This window comes from Amphiprion ocellaris, chromosome 4 (genome assembly GCF_022539595.1).
Source record: "Amphiprion ocellaris isolate individual 3 ecotype Okinawa chromosome 4, ASM2253959v1, whole genome shotgun sequence".
In the NCBI taxonomy this organism is placed as follows: domain Eukaryota; kingdom Metazoa; phylum Chordata; class Actinopteri; family Pomacentridae; genus Amphiprion; species Amphiprion ocellaris.
In genome coordinates this window covers 19,734,783-19,747,422 of record NC_072769.1, presented here as the reverse complement: position 1 = coordinate 19,747,422, position 12,640 = coordinate 19,734,783, and the positions used below count along the sequence as shown (strand labels likewise).

Here is a 12,640-nt window from a genome sequence, read left to right as displayed (position 1 = left end):
CACGTCCTTCTTTTCTCTATATAAGCAGCGTGTCGGCAGGAAATGCTCTCAGTCAGTCAAGCGGAGCGTAAATCAAAGTCACACAGTAACATTTACAGATGTTGGAACTCGGTGCACACATAAGGCGCACCGTATTATAAGGCGCTCCGTCCATTTTGGAGAAAATTTAAGGCTTTTAAGTGCGCCTTATGGTCGCGAAAATACGGTAGTCGTTTAGGAGAGGCATCTCTCACTCTTAACCTCACAAAATGTGAATTTGGGAAAGGAACTGTGACTTATCTGGGGAAACAGGTGGGTCAGGGCCAGGTTCGTCCAGTAACAGCCAAGGTGCAGGCTGTAGTAGAGTTCCCTGTTCCTCAGTCAAAACGAGCGTTGCGCCGTTTTCTTGGTACGTGTGGGTATTATCGAGGATTCTGCAGAAATTTTTCGGAGGTTGTCGCTCCTCTTACTGCCCTAGTTAGTCCGTTAAGAAATTTTGTGTGGACCCCCGCTTGTCAAGCTGCTTTTGAGTCAGCCAAAGCTCTGTTATGTAGCGCTCCTGTTCTTGCTGCGCCCGACTTTGCGCGTCCTTTTAAGTTGGAGGTGGATGCTAGTGTGTGGGGCGCAGGCGCTGTTCTCCTGCAGGAAGACGACCAGAAACTCGACCATCCCATCTGCTACTTTTCTAAAAAGTTCAACAAGCATCAGGTACATTATAGCACCATAGAAAAGGAAGCACTGGCCTTGCTGCTCGCCCTGCAGAACTTCCAAGTTTATCTAGGTTCTAGCTCACAAACAGTTCAGGTTTTTACGGACCACAATCCTCTAGTGTTTCTCTCTAGGATGAGAAATTCCAACCAGAGGCTCATGCGTTGGTCTCTTTTGTTGCAGGATTTTAATTTGCAGATTTTACATAAGAAGGGTAGTGAAAATGTATTGGCTGACACTTTGTCTAGGTCCTATATGAATTAAATACCTTAGGGGGGTATTTAATTCTTGGGGAAGGGGGCGTTACGACTGCGGTCGTATGAGGTTGTTTTTTTTCTGCGCTCTGTGTGTCTTTGCATTTAGCTAATCCAATATGTAAATACGGCTGCGCCGCACCACTTCTTGGATTGGACGTCACGTTGATGAGTCGGCGTCGGATTGGCTCGGTCTAACCACGAGGACGGACATAAAAAGCGGAAAGATGACGTCGCTTCCGGGGGTCAGAGAGCGAGGGAACCAGATGAGCTGACATTATTCAGTTGATAGAGGACAATTTACTCCTCTTTTCGGATCATTCTTGTCAAACGTCTGTGTTGTTCCATGATATTGATGTGCAGGGTCATTCTCCTGTCAAACAGCATGTATACAGGATTAATCCGACTAAACGGGCCCTAATGCAGCAGGAGGTGAGCTTTCTTGTGGAACATGGGTTAGCTGTCCCCAGCATCAGCGCATGGAGTTCTCCATGTGTGCTGGTTCCGAAACCAGACAACACTCCTCGTTTTTGTAATGATTACCGAAAGGTAAATGCCGTCACAAAACCCGACTCCTATCCGTTGCCACGGATGGAGGATTGTATAGACCGGGTGGGTTCAGCCAGATTTGTGACCAAACTGGACCTTCTAAAAGGCTACTGGCAGGTTCCGTTAACGCCCCGTGCTTCAGAAATATCTGCATTTGTTACTCCTGATGCTTTCCTCCAGTACACTGTTATGCCATTTGGGTTGAGAAACGCTCCCGCTACTTTCCAGCGTCTTATGCACGTAGTTCTGGCTGGAGTGAAAAACTGTGAGGCATATCTGGATGATGTAGTGGCTTATTCCTCCACGTGGTCAGATCATCTGAAGACACTATCTGAGATATTTACCGTATTTTCGCGACCATAAGGCGCACCGTATTAAAAGGCGCAGTCTCAGTTCCGGGTGCTATTTCTGTATTTAACACATACATAAGGCGCACCGGATCATAGAGCGCGTGCATGGAAAAACATACCTGTACTAGCTTAAAACATGCATGCTAGCGTGTGTTTTAAAAAAGGCAGCGGAAGCAAAACTGAGTTCAGTTGTACTTTATTGAAGTACTTAGCAATGTTTTCACGTTGTTTTTTGATCAATCCTCATTCACAAATCCATCAAAGTCCTCATCTTCTGTATCCGAAATGAACAGCTGGGCTAGTTCTCCATGGAACACGCCAGGTTCCCGCTCGTCATTGTCAGAGTCAGTCTCGTTGCCGTGCGGCTCCTCATAAATGATGGCGGCTTTTGCGAGAGCTCGAACAACAGTGCAAGCAGACACGTTAGCCCAAGCATCCGCAATCCATTCACAAATTGTGGCGTAACTCGCCCGGCGCTGCCTCCCAGTCTTAGTAAAACTGTGTTCGCCATCTGTCATCCATCGCTCCCACGCCGTTCGCAACTTCACTTTGAACGCCCTGTTTACACCGATGTCCAGCGGTTGGAGTTCCTTCGTCAAGCCTCCCGGAATGATAGCAAGCTCCGAGTTCATTTGCTGCACTTGGTTTTTCACAGCGGCTGTGAGATGGACGCGCATGGAGTCACAGATCAACAGGGACGGTGACGCCAAACCCATGTTGTTTTGCATAATGCAAATACCGGCACTATATACCAACTGGGGGCGTGTCTTTAGCGTCTTCTTTCACGCCCACACTTCCCCCTTTAACGTTCTCATACTCTCCTCTGTCACGTCCTCCTTTTCTCTATATAAGCAGCGTGTAGGCAGGAAATGCTCTCAGTCAGTCAAGCGGAGCGTAAATCAAAGTCACACAGTAACATTTACAGATGTTGGAACTCGGTGCACACATAAGGCGCACCGTATTATAAGGCGCTCCGTCCTTTTTGGAGAAAATTTTAGGCTTTTAAGTGCGCCTTATGGTCGCGAAAATACGGTAGTCGTTTAGGAGAGGCATCTCTCACTCTTAACCTCACAAAATGTGAATTTGGGAAAGGAACTGTGACTTATCTGGGGAAACAGGTGGGTCAGGGCCAGGTTCGTCCAGTAACAGCCAAGGTGCAGGCTGTAGTAGAGTTCCCTGTTCCTCAGTCAAAACGAGCGTTGCGCCGTTTTCTTGGTATGTGTGGGTATTATCGAGGATTCTGCAGAAATTTTTCGGAGGTTGTCGCTCCTCTTACTGCCCTAGTTAGTCCGTTAAGAAATTTTGTGTGGACCCCCGCTTGTCAAGCTGCTTTTGAGTCAGCCAAAGCTCTGTTATGTAGCGCTCCTGTTCTTGCTGCGCCCGACTTTGCGCGTCCTTTTAAGTTGGAGGTGGATGCTAGTGTGTGGGGCGCAGGCGCTGTTCTCCTGCAGGAAGACGACCAGAAACTCGACCATCCCATCTGCTACTTTTCTAAAAAGTTCAACAAGCATCAGGTACATTATAGCACCATAGAAAAGGAAGCACTGGCCTTGCTGCTCGCCCTGCAGAACTTCCAAGTTTATCTAGGTTCTAGCTCACAAACAGTTCAGGTTTTTACGGACCACAATCCTCTAGTGTTTCTCTCTAGGATGAGAAATTCCAACCAGAGGCTCATGCGTTGGTCTCTTTTGTTGCAGGATTTTAATTTGCAGATTTTACATAAGAAGGGCAGTGAAAATGTATTGGCTGACACTTTGTCTAGGTCCTATATGAATTAAATACCTTAGGGGGGTATTTAATTCTTGGGGAAGGGGGTGTTAAGACTGCGGTCGTATGAGGTTGTATTTTTCTGCGCTCTGTGTGTCTTTGCATTTAGCTAATCCAATATGTAAATGCAGCTGCGCCGCACCACTGCCAGGATTGGACGTCACGTTGATGAGTCGGCGCCGGATTGGCTCGGTCTAACCACGAGGACGGACATAACAGCTTAGGAGCGTTAAAGCTTAGGAAATGTGATGTTTTGCTGCTTTTCTTGGTCATATCTGACAGACTGAATGTGTTTGGGTTTTGGGATGTTTTTCAAACATCTCAGCAGGAAATTTCTTCTATTTTACATAAAAAATAAAATGATGAATGAGGAAAATAATAGGCTGATTAAGCGATAAACTAAATAATCATTACTGGCAACTCTGATAGACAAAGATTCCTTAAAGATATTTTAACATTGAATGCTAAACTTTCAATCTTTAACTTAATATCAAAGCTGACAGCAACTGTAGCAGTGAATTATTGTTTGGAAATAAGAAAAAAAACATAAAACAAAACATAAAAATGGAGAATAAAAAAGAAGTGTATTTTACTTTTTCGGACTTGGCAGCAATCAGAATTCTGTAAAGTAGTTGAAGAACATTTACTATATTTACAGATGCTTCCCCACATGTCATAAATAACATCCCACCATGGTTTGTTTCACTGACGGAAAAGTGACTCCGTCTGTCGAGGAAACATTTCCATCCCGACATGAGTTTCTTTCAGGATGACGAAGTCCCCATCAACGGGGCAGCAGGGATCAGCGTGTGGTTTGAGGAGTATAAAAATGATCTGAATCCTGATAATGATCCTTCACAGTCAGAGTTTGGACTGATAGTCTCTCTCTATGAGTAAACCACTATCATCAAAGCACCAAATAAGGGAACATCTTTTGGAAGAAATGCATTCAACCCTCCAGTGGAGTTACTGAGATTTGGAGAATGGAAGCAGCGAAGCACTGAAGCCGTTCTGTCAACTTCTGACGATAGCGACGGATTTTCATTTAATTTGTCACCCATCTGCGTATGCTGGTTCTGCTGACATGTCTCAGCAGAACAGCATCTCAGTCATGCTCTAATTCAGCAGCATATATTGTGATGACACTGTACCGGTTTGCGCGTCGTCGATGTTATTTTCCTATACATTCCACGCTTTTGTGTATCAGCGCCCTATTACCCACCAGACACTTTTTCCATCAACAACCCCACAAAGATTATCACGCTTCTCTCTTAGGATTTCCTTTAAACACAGACTTCAAACGCATTAGGCAGTTAAGCAGTTTGGTAGCAGGTGGCAGACACACTAAATGCGAGCTTTGGTCTGCCATGCTGCTTAGACGGTCGCAGACTTGCTAGCAGGCTCAGGAGAGATGAGATCAAACATGGTTAGAAAATGTTAGTGGGAGAGGTTGAGCTCTGTTCACTGATATGGAGCAGAAACAAGTGTGACAGGTGGTGTCAGGTACATATGAAAGGGCTTCAGACTGACGAGGCATTGGGGAGCCTTCTCAGTTTTGCGGGGAAGCTTTGATAAGCTGGAGAGCTATCAGGGTGAAGAGAGTCCTCACTATAATGAAACACTGTACGGAGAAGCTCCAGCACAGGCCCAGAGGTTTCAGTCTGATAAAACACTTCCCTCACAATCCGACAACACTGATCTGGCAGCTGTTCACCGCAGCTGTTTTGTCGCCGTGTAGAAATCCCCACATTAACATTTTTTCACTGTTCTCAAAAGTCCAGGCCTTTTGAAAAACTACAACAGCGGCGGATATGTTACAGTGTAAAACAAACTTCATAAAACACATTCACAGTTTCAGCACGTTAACAGCGACAGCAGACAACAGAACTCAGCAAACCTCTACTTACTTTAATATCCATCAGTTCGAAGCTGTTTGACCTTACAGTAATTGCATTCATTCAATTAGTTGGTTGAACATTACGGTATTTGCTCCATGTATAATTAAAAACAGACTGTTTAGGTTTAGTAAATTAAAAATACAGGCCACACAGCAGAAACTCAGCGCAACAAATGTCAGTAAACCTTTCATAACAGAGATTGAGATCCTATATTTTTTCAATACTTTGCATGTACCATGGGATGCACAGTAGCTTGGTCGTGGTAGCTTTCTCCTTGCAGCGAGAAGATCCTGTTTCGCGTCCCGGCCTTCCCGGGATCTTTCTGCATGGAGTTTGCATGTTCTCTTCGGGTACTCCTGCTCCCACAGTCCAAAAACATGCTGAGGTTAATTGGTAACTCTAAACTGTCTGTAGGTGTGAATGTGAGTGTGATTGTTTGTCTCTATATGTAGCCCTGTGATAGACTGGTGACCTGTCCAGGTGTCCCCTGCCTTCACCATAAGTCAGCTGGGATAGACTCCAGCCCTCCACGACCCTAATGAGGCTAAAGTGGTGTACAGAAAATGGATGGATGGATGTACCATTGTATTTTTGACAACAGACTTGATCCTAGTTGGCATGGAAGATACCAGTGGCCAGACATTTCTAGACAGATGTTCTGCTGTTCTTCAGAGACATTTTTTATTTAGCAGCTTTTCGCTGGAGGGGCTGTGTTGCACTACCTCACTCTCTAAAGGTCTTCTATTGGATTAAAATCAGACAACATACTTGGCCAGCTTATAGTTTTCACATTTTCCTTCTTTAGACACTCTTCTGTGATTTTGGCAGTCAGCTCTGGATCACAGCTGGAACATTCCTCCTCTGCCAAACTGCTGCAGACTGGGAGTTTTCTTGACAGTATTTTGGTATATCCGGAACAATTCATGGTGCCATCTATAAATGCCATCTTCCCAGCACCTTTTGCACTCATTCAGCCTCTTATCATCACACTCCCACCACTGTTCTTCACTGTCTGGACTATGCATTCATTGTGGTAGTCCTGGCCAGGTTCATAACAAACATGCCGCAACTCATCAGAGCCGAGCAAAGCCATGTTGACCATAATCTGAGCAAAGCACGTGCTTTAAATAGTAATCGGGGTTCCTTTTATGTCCTTTCATGTCATGTCAGTTTAAGCAAGGTTTAATCTTTGTAACAGGAGTGTTGTTGTTCAACGTCGCCCTGAGAATTTCATTAATGATGATTTTACGCAGTGTTCTTCACTGTCAATCCCTGAAGCATTTCCCTGCCTGTTATTCAGAGCTAGACTGTGTGAGTGGTGCACTGTCCATGGTGTCATTTTAAGTGGACAGATGCTGTGGCTTCAATTAGCGGTACCACAGCTTGTTCTACACCACATGATTACTGCTGCAACTGTGTTTTTAGTGGGTGATCAATCTTCCTGTATTATTTTCCATCTTTGAAGGTCTCACAATCAGATTTTTTAGTTCCTCTGTCAGTTATTTTCCGTGAAGCACCATGATGCAGACATGAATATCGACAATGCCCATAGTTCCGAAAACTGAGAAAGTTCTGCTGCTCACAGGTAATTTCATAACAATGTTCATGGAGTTACGCTGATTGGAAAATAACCGTGGACTCAATTTTCTTTCAGAGATAACAGGCCTTCTAACCTGCGTTTCAATGGTGACAAGTGTCTTCACTTTTGTTGCATTGAGTTTCTACCTTGTGGCTTGTATTTTTTATATATACACTATCGTTCAAAAGTTTGGAGTCACTTAGAAACGTCTTTATTTTTGAAAGAAAAGCAGTTTTTCTCAATGAAGATAACATTAATCAGAAATACAGTCTAGATACTGGTAATGTGGTAAATGACTATTCTAGCTGGAAACAGCTGATTTTTAATGGAATATCTCCATAGAGGTACAGAGGAACATTTCCAGCAACCATCACTCCTGTGTTCTAATGCTACATTGTGTTAGCTAATGGTGTTGAAAGGCTAATTGATGATTAGAAACCCTTGTGCAATTATGTTAGCACATGAATAAAAGTGTGAGTTTTTATGGAAAACAGGAAATTGTCTGTGTGTCCCCAAAGTTTTGAACGGCAGTGTACATAAATCTTCACAATGGTACTTCGTTCCAGTTGTATGAAATGCTTTTGCAACTGTTTGAATTATACTTTGCCCTGGTTTACTGTTTTGACTCTCAGTGCCCCTATTGACCCAGTTTAGCAAATACTGGTGACTGTTATGGAGCATTAGGAGCCACATATTTCTGACAGGAGTTGGTGGAGACCAAAACATAGCTAAAAGACTCAGAAATACAAATGGATGTTAATATACACTGGAAGTTTAAACACCCCCAAGTTCGTAAAATGGCATGTTTACAGCTTGTTCCACCACCTCCAAGTAAAAAAATAGCTTTAATCCTTGTTTCAAAGGTTAAATTCAGGTCAAAATGGGACCATAAAATTCAAACTTAGGCTTATCCGTGAACCACATGTTTATCCACTGGTAGTTCAACTTTAATCACTTAATATTATCCCTGATGATTCAAGACACATACACTACCGTTCAAAAGTTTGGGATCACTTAGAAATGTCCTTATTTCTGAAAGGAAAGCAACCATCACTCCTGTGTTGTAATGCTACATTGTGTTAGCTAGTCGTGTTAAAAGACTAATTGATGACTAGAAAATCGTTGTGCAAATATGTTAGCACGTGAATAAAAGTGAGAGTTTTCATGGAAAACATGCAATTGTGTGTGTCACCTCAAACTTTTGAACAGTAGTGTATATAACGAACCCCAACCCTAAAGTGACTTACTAAAAATGATTATTGAGAAGTGATGCAATTTGGAATTATATCATATTCAAGTGATTTTGCACTAGACTTCGGTTGTATACTCTATATAGGTATGATTTATGTGTCCAAAAAAATTAAATAAAAACATGCTGGTGTTCAGCCCTACATAATAATCGGAAATCAAAGGGGAACCATGGTTCTAGTCTGGCGAGCTACCAGGAGTCATTCTAAAAATATGTACTTGATACATTTCAGCACAACGGTGTGCAAAAGCTTTAGGCGTTAAAGAAGTATAGATTCTTATCCATCACGCAATAACATCAGGGAGGCGTCAGATTGGTCTCAAATTCACAATTTCACGCTGCAGCCATGACATCGACCCCAAGTCTAGTCATGAAAAATAATCTTCTGTGACAAGCAGGACAGGCGGTCCTGCATCAGATGATATGCCCTCGAAGATGCTTGCAGCAACCTACCTGCCAAGTACTCTGACAAACTGTGCCAAGTGTACCAAGGAGAATTGGGGCTGTTTTAAAAAGGCAAACGGTAGTCACGCCAGATATTGATTCAATTTGTTTTTTTTTCTCTTTACTGCACGTTGGATGAAGCTAACTGACAAATGATGACTGAATAGTAATAACACTCATTTTAATTACAGAGCCTAAAATGTTTGCATGGCATTGTATGTGTCTGTGACTGTTCAAGTACAGGGAGAAAATTGTAAACAGTACCAATGAGTCGCCTCTCAGGGGGGAGCTGGATGGCAGTTTGGTCTGCGAAGCGACACAGGATCATGTGTTCCTGAAACAAGGACAGGTGATGAGTATAGGAACTGTTGCATTTTGCAGTAAAGTGCTGGATAATATCTATTCAGCCTCAAAAGCACACATTTTGGTCCTCCCACGGCAACAAGTGCAATGTCATTAAGTACATCAGAGGCTTAAAGTATTCTACAAAAATATACACTCATCTGCCAATTTATTACGCACAACTATGAAATTTTCTTATATAAAGCTGCTGCATTTTCAAAAATATGATAAAAAATGAGCTCATTAATACACATAATAAACTTATTAATGATGTCATAGTGGGTGGTGGTGGTGAAGCACCATATACTACATTCATGTATATGAAAAAGGTGGGCAAAACATAAAGGACGCTTTTAAATGCAGTCCCCTAGTGAATCATCACAATAGCTATGATCTCCATAATAAATAAAAGGTACAATTATTGCATTTTTAACAGCCTGACAACAGATAACAATGCAAAAGTGCCTTAAAAGTAGAATTTGTGGCAGAGCTGTTCTATTGGATTGCATTAGATTTTGCAGATGTTCCTAATAAAATGGCCAGTGAGTTTATGTTTTTTAAAAATTATCCATCAAGTGAAGCCAACACTACTGTGAATGAACTATCTATTCATCCTTTTTTCTACATCTTGTTGTCCTGCTTACAGCTGAAAGGCAGAAAAACATTCTCAGAAGATCACACGGCTAAAAATTTTATGCAGGACCTTCAGCCAAACAGTATTCAATGTCTTTTTTAGTGACACTAGTGGCACGGCTCCGAAGATGGCAATGCCATTCAGTCGTCGCTTTGGTCCCTGCTGACATACCTGCCACTGGATGATGCTTTGTATTTAGATTGGGCTATAAAAGAAACCCCATAATTATCATGTTAAAAAAAATCCCTTAATAACAGCAAAAAACTCATAATTTAGTAATTTACAATAAATGTACAATACCGTACAAAAGCTTGGGGTCATTTAGAAATGTCCTTATTTTTGAAAGAAAAGCATTTTTTTCAATGAAGATAACATTAGATTAACTCGAAATACAGTCTAGATAATGTGGTAAATGACTATTCTAGCTGGAAACAGCTGATTTTTAATGGAATCTCTCCATAGGGGTACAGAGGAACATTTCCAGCAACCATCACTCCTGTGTTCTAATGCTACATTGTGTTAGCTAATGGTGTTGAAAGGCTAATTGATGATTAGAAAACCCTTGTGCAATTATGTTAGCACATGAATAAAAGTGTGAGTTTTCATGGAAAGCATGAAATTTGTGACCCCAAATTTTTGAACGGTAGTGTATGCAATTTGTCATCTGCACAATCATCCTGTCAGACCATAGCTGAAACCTGGACGGCCAAAACAAACAAAAACACATTATTGGAAACAAAGTACACCACTGAAAGAGCACATCACAACATTGGTGATTTAGTTGGGATTTCTAAAGCTGGATAAACAGCAGAGAAACAATCCAATCCAACCAAAGTATTTTGTATTAATGGAGCTGATTATGATATGGATTACTTCAAGGTGTTCATCGTGATGCATTGTAAATCCAAATAACAGCAAGATCCTCATGAATGTCTTATATCTCGCCTTTTGTCTTGGATATTTTATAAATGGTGTATTGCTAACAAGCCTCTTGTGGTAGTTCTTGTTGAGTTCAAATCCCGGCAGCGGAACATCTGTCGGTTTTTCAGTCATTACTGAGCCAGTGATGTGAATCACACCTGTAGCTGTCTAATTTGTAAGTGACAACTTTCTAATTTATATATTTTTCTTGTGATATATTTGTAGCTGCAGCTGTTTTCACCAATGTGCACTCGCCAATACATGCATCCTTGTAAATTCTTCAGGGGAGACCAGATGAGCCCATTTATTTCTAATCGAAGGACAAACTTTTCCACTCCAGTTTTACCTTGTTATGGTTCCTGGAACAAGGGACTCAGGAGAGCGGTTAGTCATCTCTAACCTGCCTCTACTTTAATTGATTCCATTCTTCACTCCGCAGGGCACAGAGCAGGTGCTTAAAGTTAGTGTTGAGCACCAATATCTCACACCATTAGCCTTTTATTCCAGCAGCGCGCTATCCGTCAACGTGCTGTCATTTTGTTTAACTACTGTAGTTCAGGAAGGACAACTGTGGTTCCGCTATAAAACAAGGCAATCCACAATTAAAAGCTGTGAAATAATCGGTGTGCTTTGGTCCCCTTTTGTCCTCTGAGAATGCACTACAGCTTTTTATTTCTGCAAGTGAGGTGGTGAACAGAGGCAACAGGAACCAGTGGGATTCTGTTGGCTGAGCCCAAATAAAAAGCAAATACCGAACATGGTTGTTGAAAGTAAAACCATGTGGGGAAGAGGAGACGAGGGGAGATTTAGGGCTCGGGTTTATAGTGGCAGATAATGTGTCTGCTGATTTAAATAGAATATATATTTCTCCTGCTGTGTGGCTACGTGTCCAGTTTTGTTTTGTTTTTTTGCCTCCACACAGAGAAAATGGCAATTGTGATTGTTTTGCTCGCTGGGCTTTAGGAGAAATGGAAGAATATTGTAATTTCATATTTACTACAATGCATACTTACATGGTCTTTTACTATCTAAAGGGCCTCTCGAGCCTGGAAAAATCTGTTTCCAGCAGTGCACAAAAGAAAAAGAAGTTTGAGGTGGTCCGATGTTGTGACATGTCAACTCTGGAGGTTGCTATGGTTAGGACCTGCAGCTACTTCTGCACAGATATTCCCCAGAGGCACTGACAGGTCCCATATATCATCATGGGATAGGCCCTCCCAGAGTACAGCGATGTGTTTGTGCTGAGCGATAAGGGATTGAGACTGGAGTGTGCGAGCTTTCCCCTTGTAAGTGCCTGGGGAATCTATTTTCCCCAAGACAGCGATGACTGCAGAGATCTCATTAATTCTGTTGTATTGTCCAATTAAAAAAAGGGGAGGAGTTTTATAGAAAACAACCTAGAAAAAAAAACATATCTAAGTCACGCCAAATTAAGTCATGAGAGTTTTTTTTTTTTTTTTTTAAATTTTTAGATTTTTGGTAATTGGGAGCTGGTTTCATAAGTTTGTCGCAGGTCAAACACACACTAAGTGCAGATTATGAGATTAAATAAACACATTACATTCAAATTAGTTGTTACAAAATATTTACACGTATTAACTTCCAGGTCCACACCCAGCGATACAAAAGGTTGTTTTTACATCATTAATATTGCAACACTATGTTTGAAATCCCAAGTTTGAAAATAGATAGTAATTACCCCTCATTTAGAAATAACATTCTTAAACGTAATCTTAATTTTGGTTGCACAAACAGCGAGTGCAACCCAGCCCAAGTATGTCTCTGCTTGTCGGTTTGTTTCTCATTTGCCCGAGTCTTGTTTGGGTTCTGTGTTTGCTGGGTGTTGACATTCGTGGTATGAGGATGCACTTTCACCTTTCACCAGGTCAGTGAACTATGGCCCGGGCATGTAGAAGTATAACTTTTTGAACTAACTACCTCTGATTCCATTAGATGGTCTTCTAGC

General features: G+C 41.9%; 1 protein-coding gene across 2 annotated transcripts in view; it reads right to left on the bottom strand.

Moving 5' to 3' along the window:
* The window catches only part of gstcd (glutathione S-transferase, C-terminal domain containing), a 78,479-nt gene that overhangs the window by 5,091 nt on the left and 60,748 nt on the right, over window positions 1-12,640 (bottom strand). The window contains exon 11 of one of the 2 annotated variants that reach the window (XM_055009547.1): window positions 9,042-9,111. The exons of the other annotated variant lie outside the window; for it this stretch is intronic. Coding sequence (XP_054865522.1) covers window positions 9,042-9,111 — 70 coding nt within the window. The remainder of the gene's footprint in view (window positions 1-9,041; window positions 9,112-12,640) is intronic. 2 annotated transcript variants of the gene reach the window in all.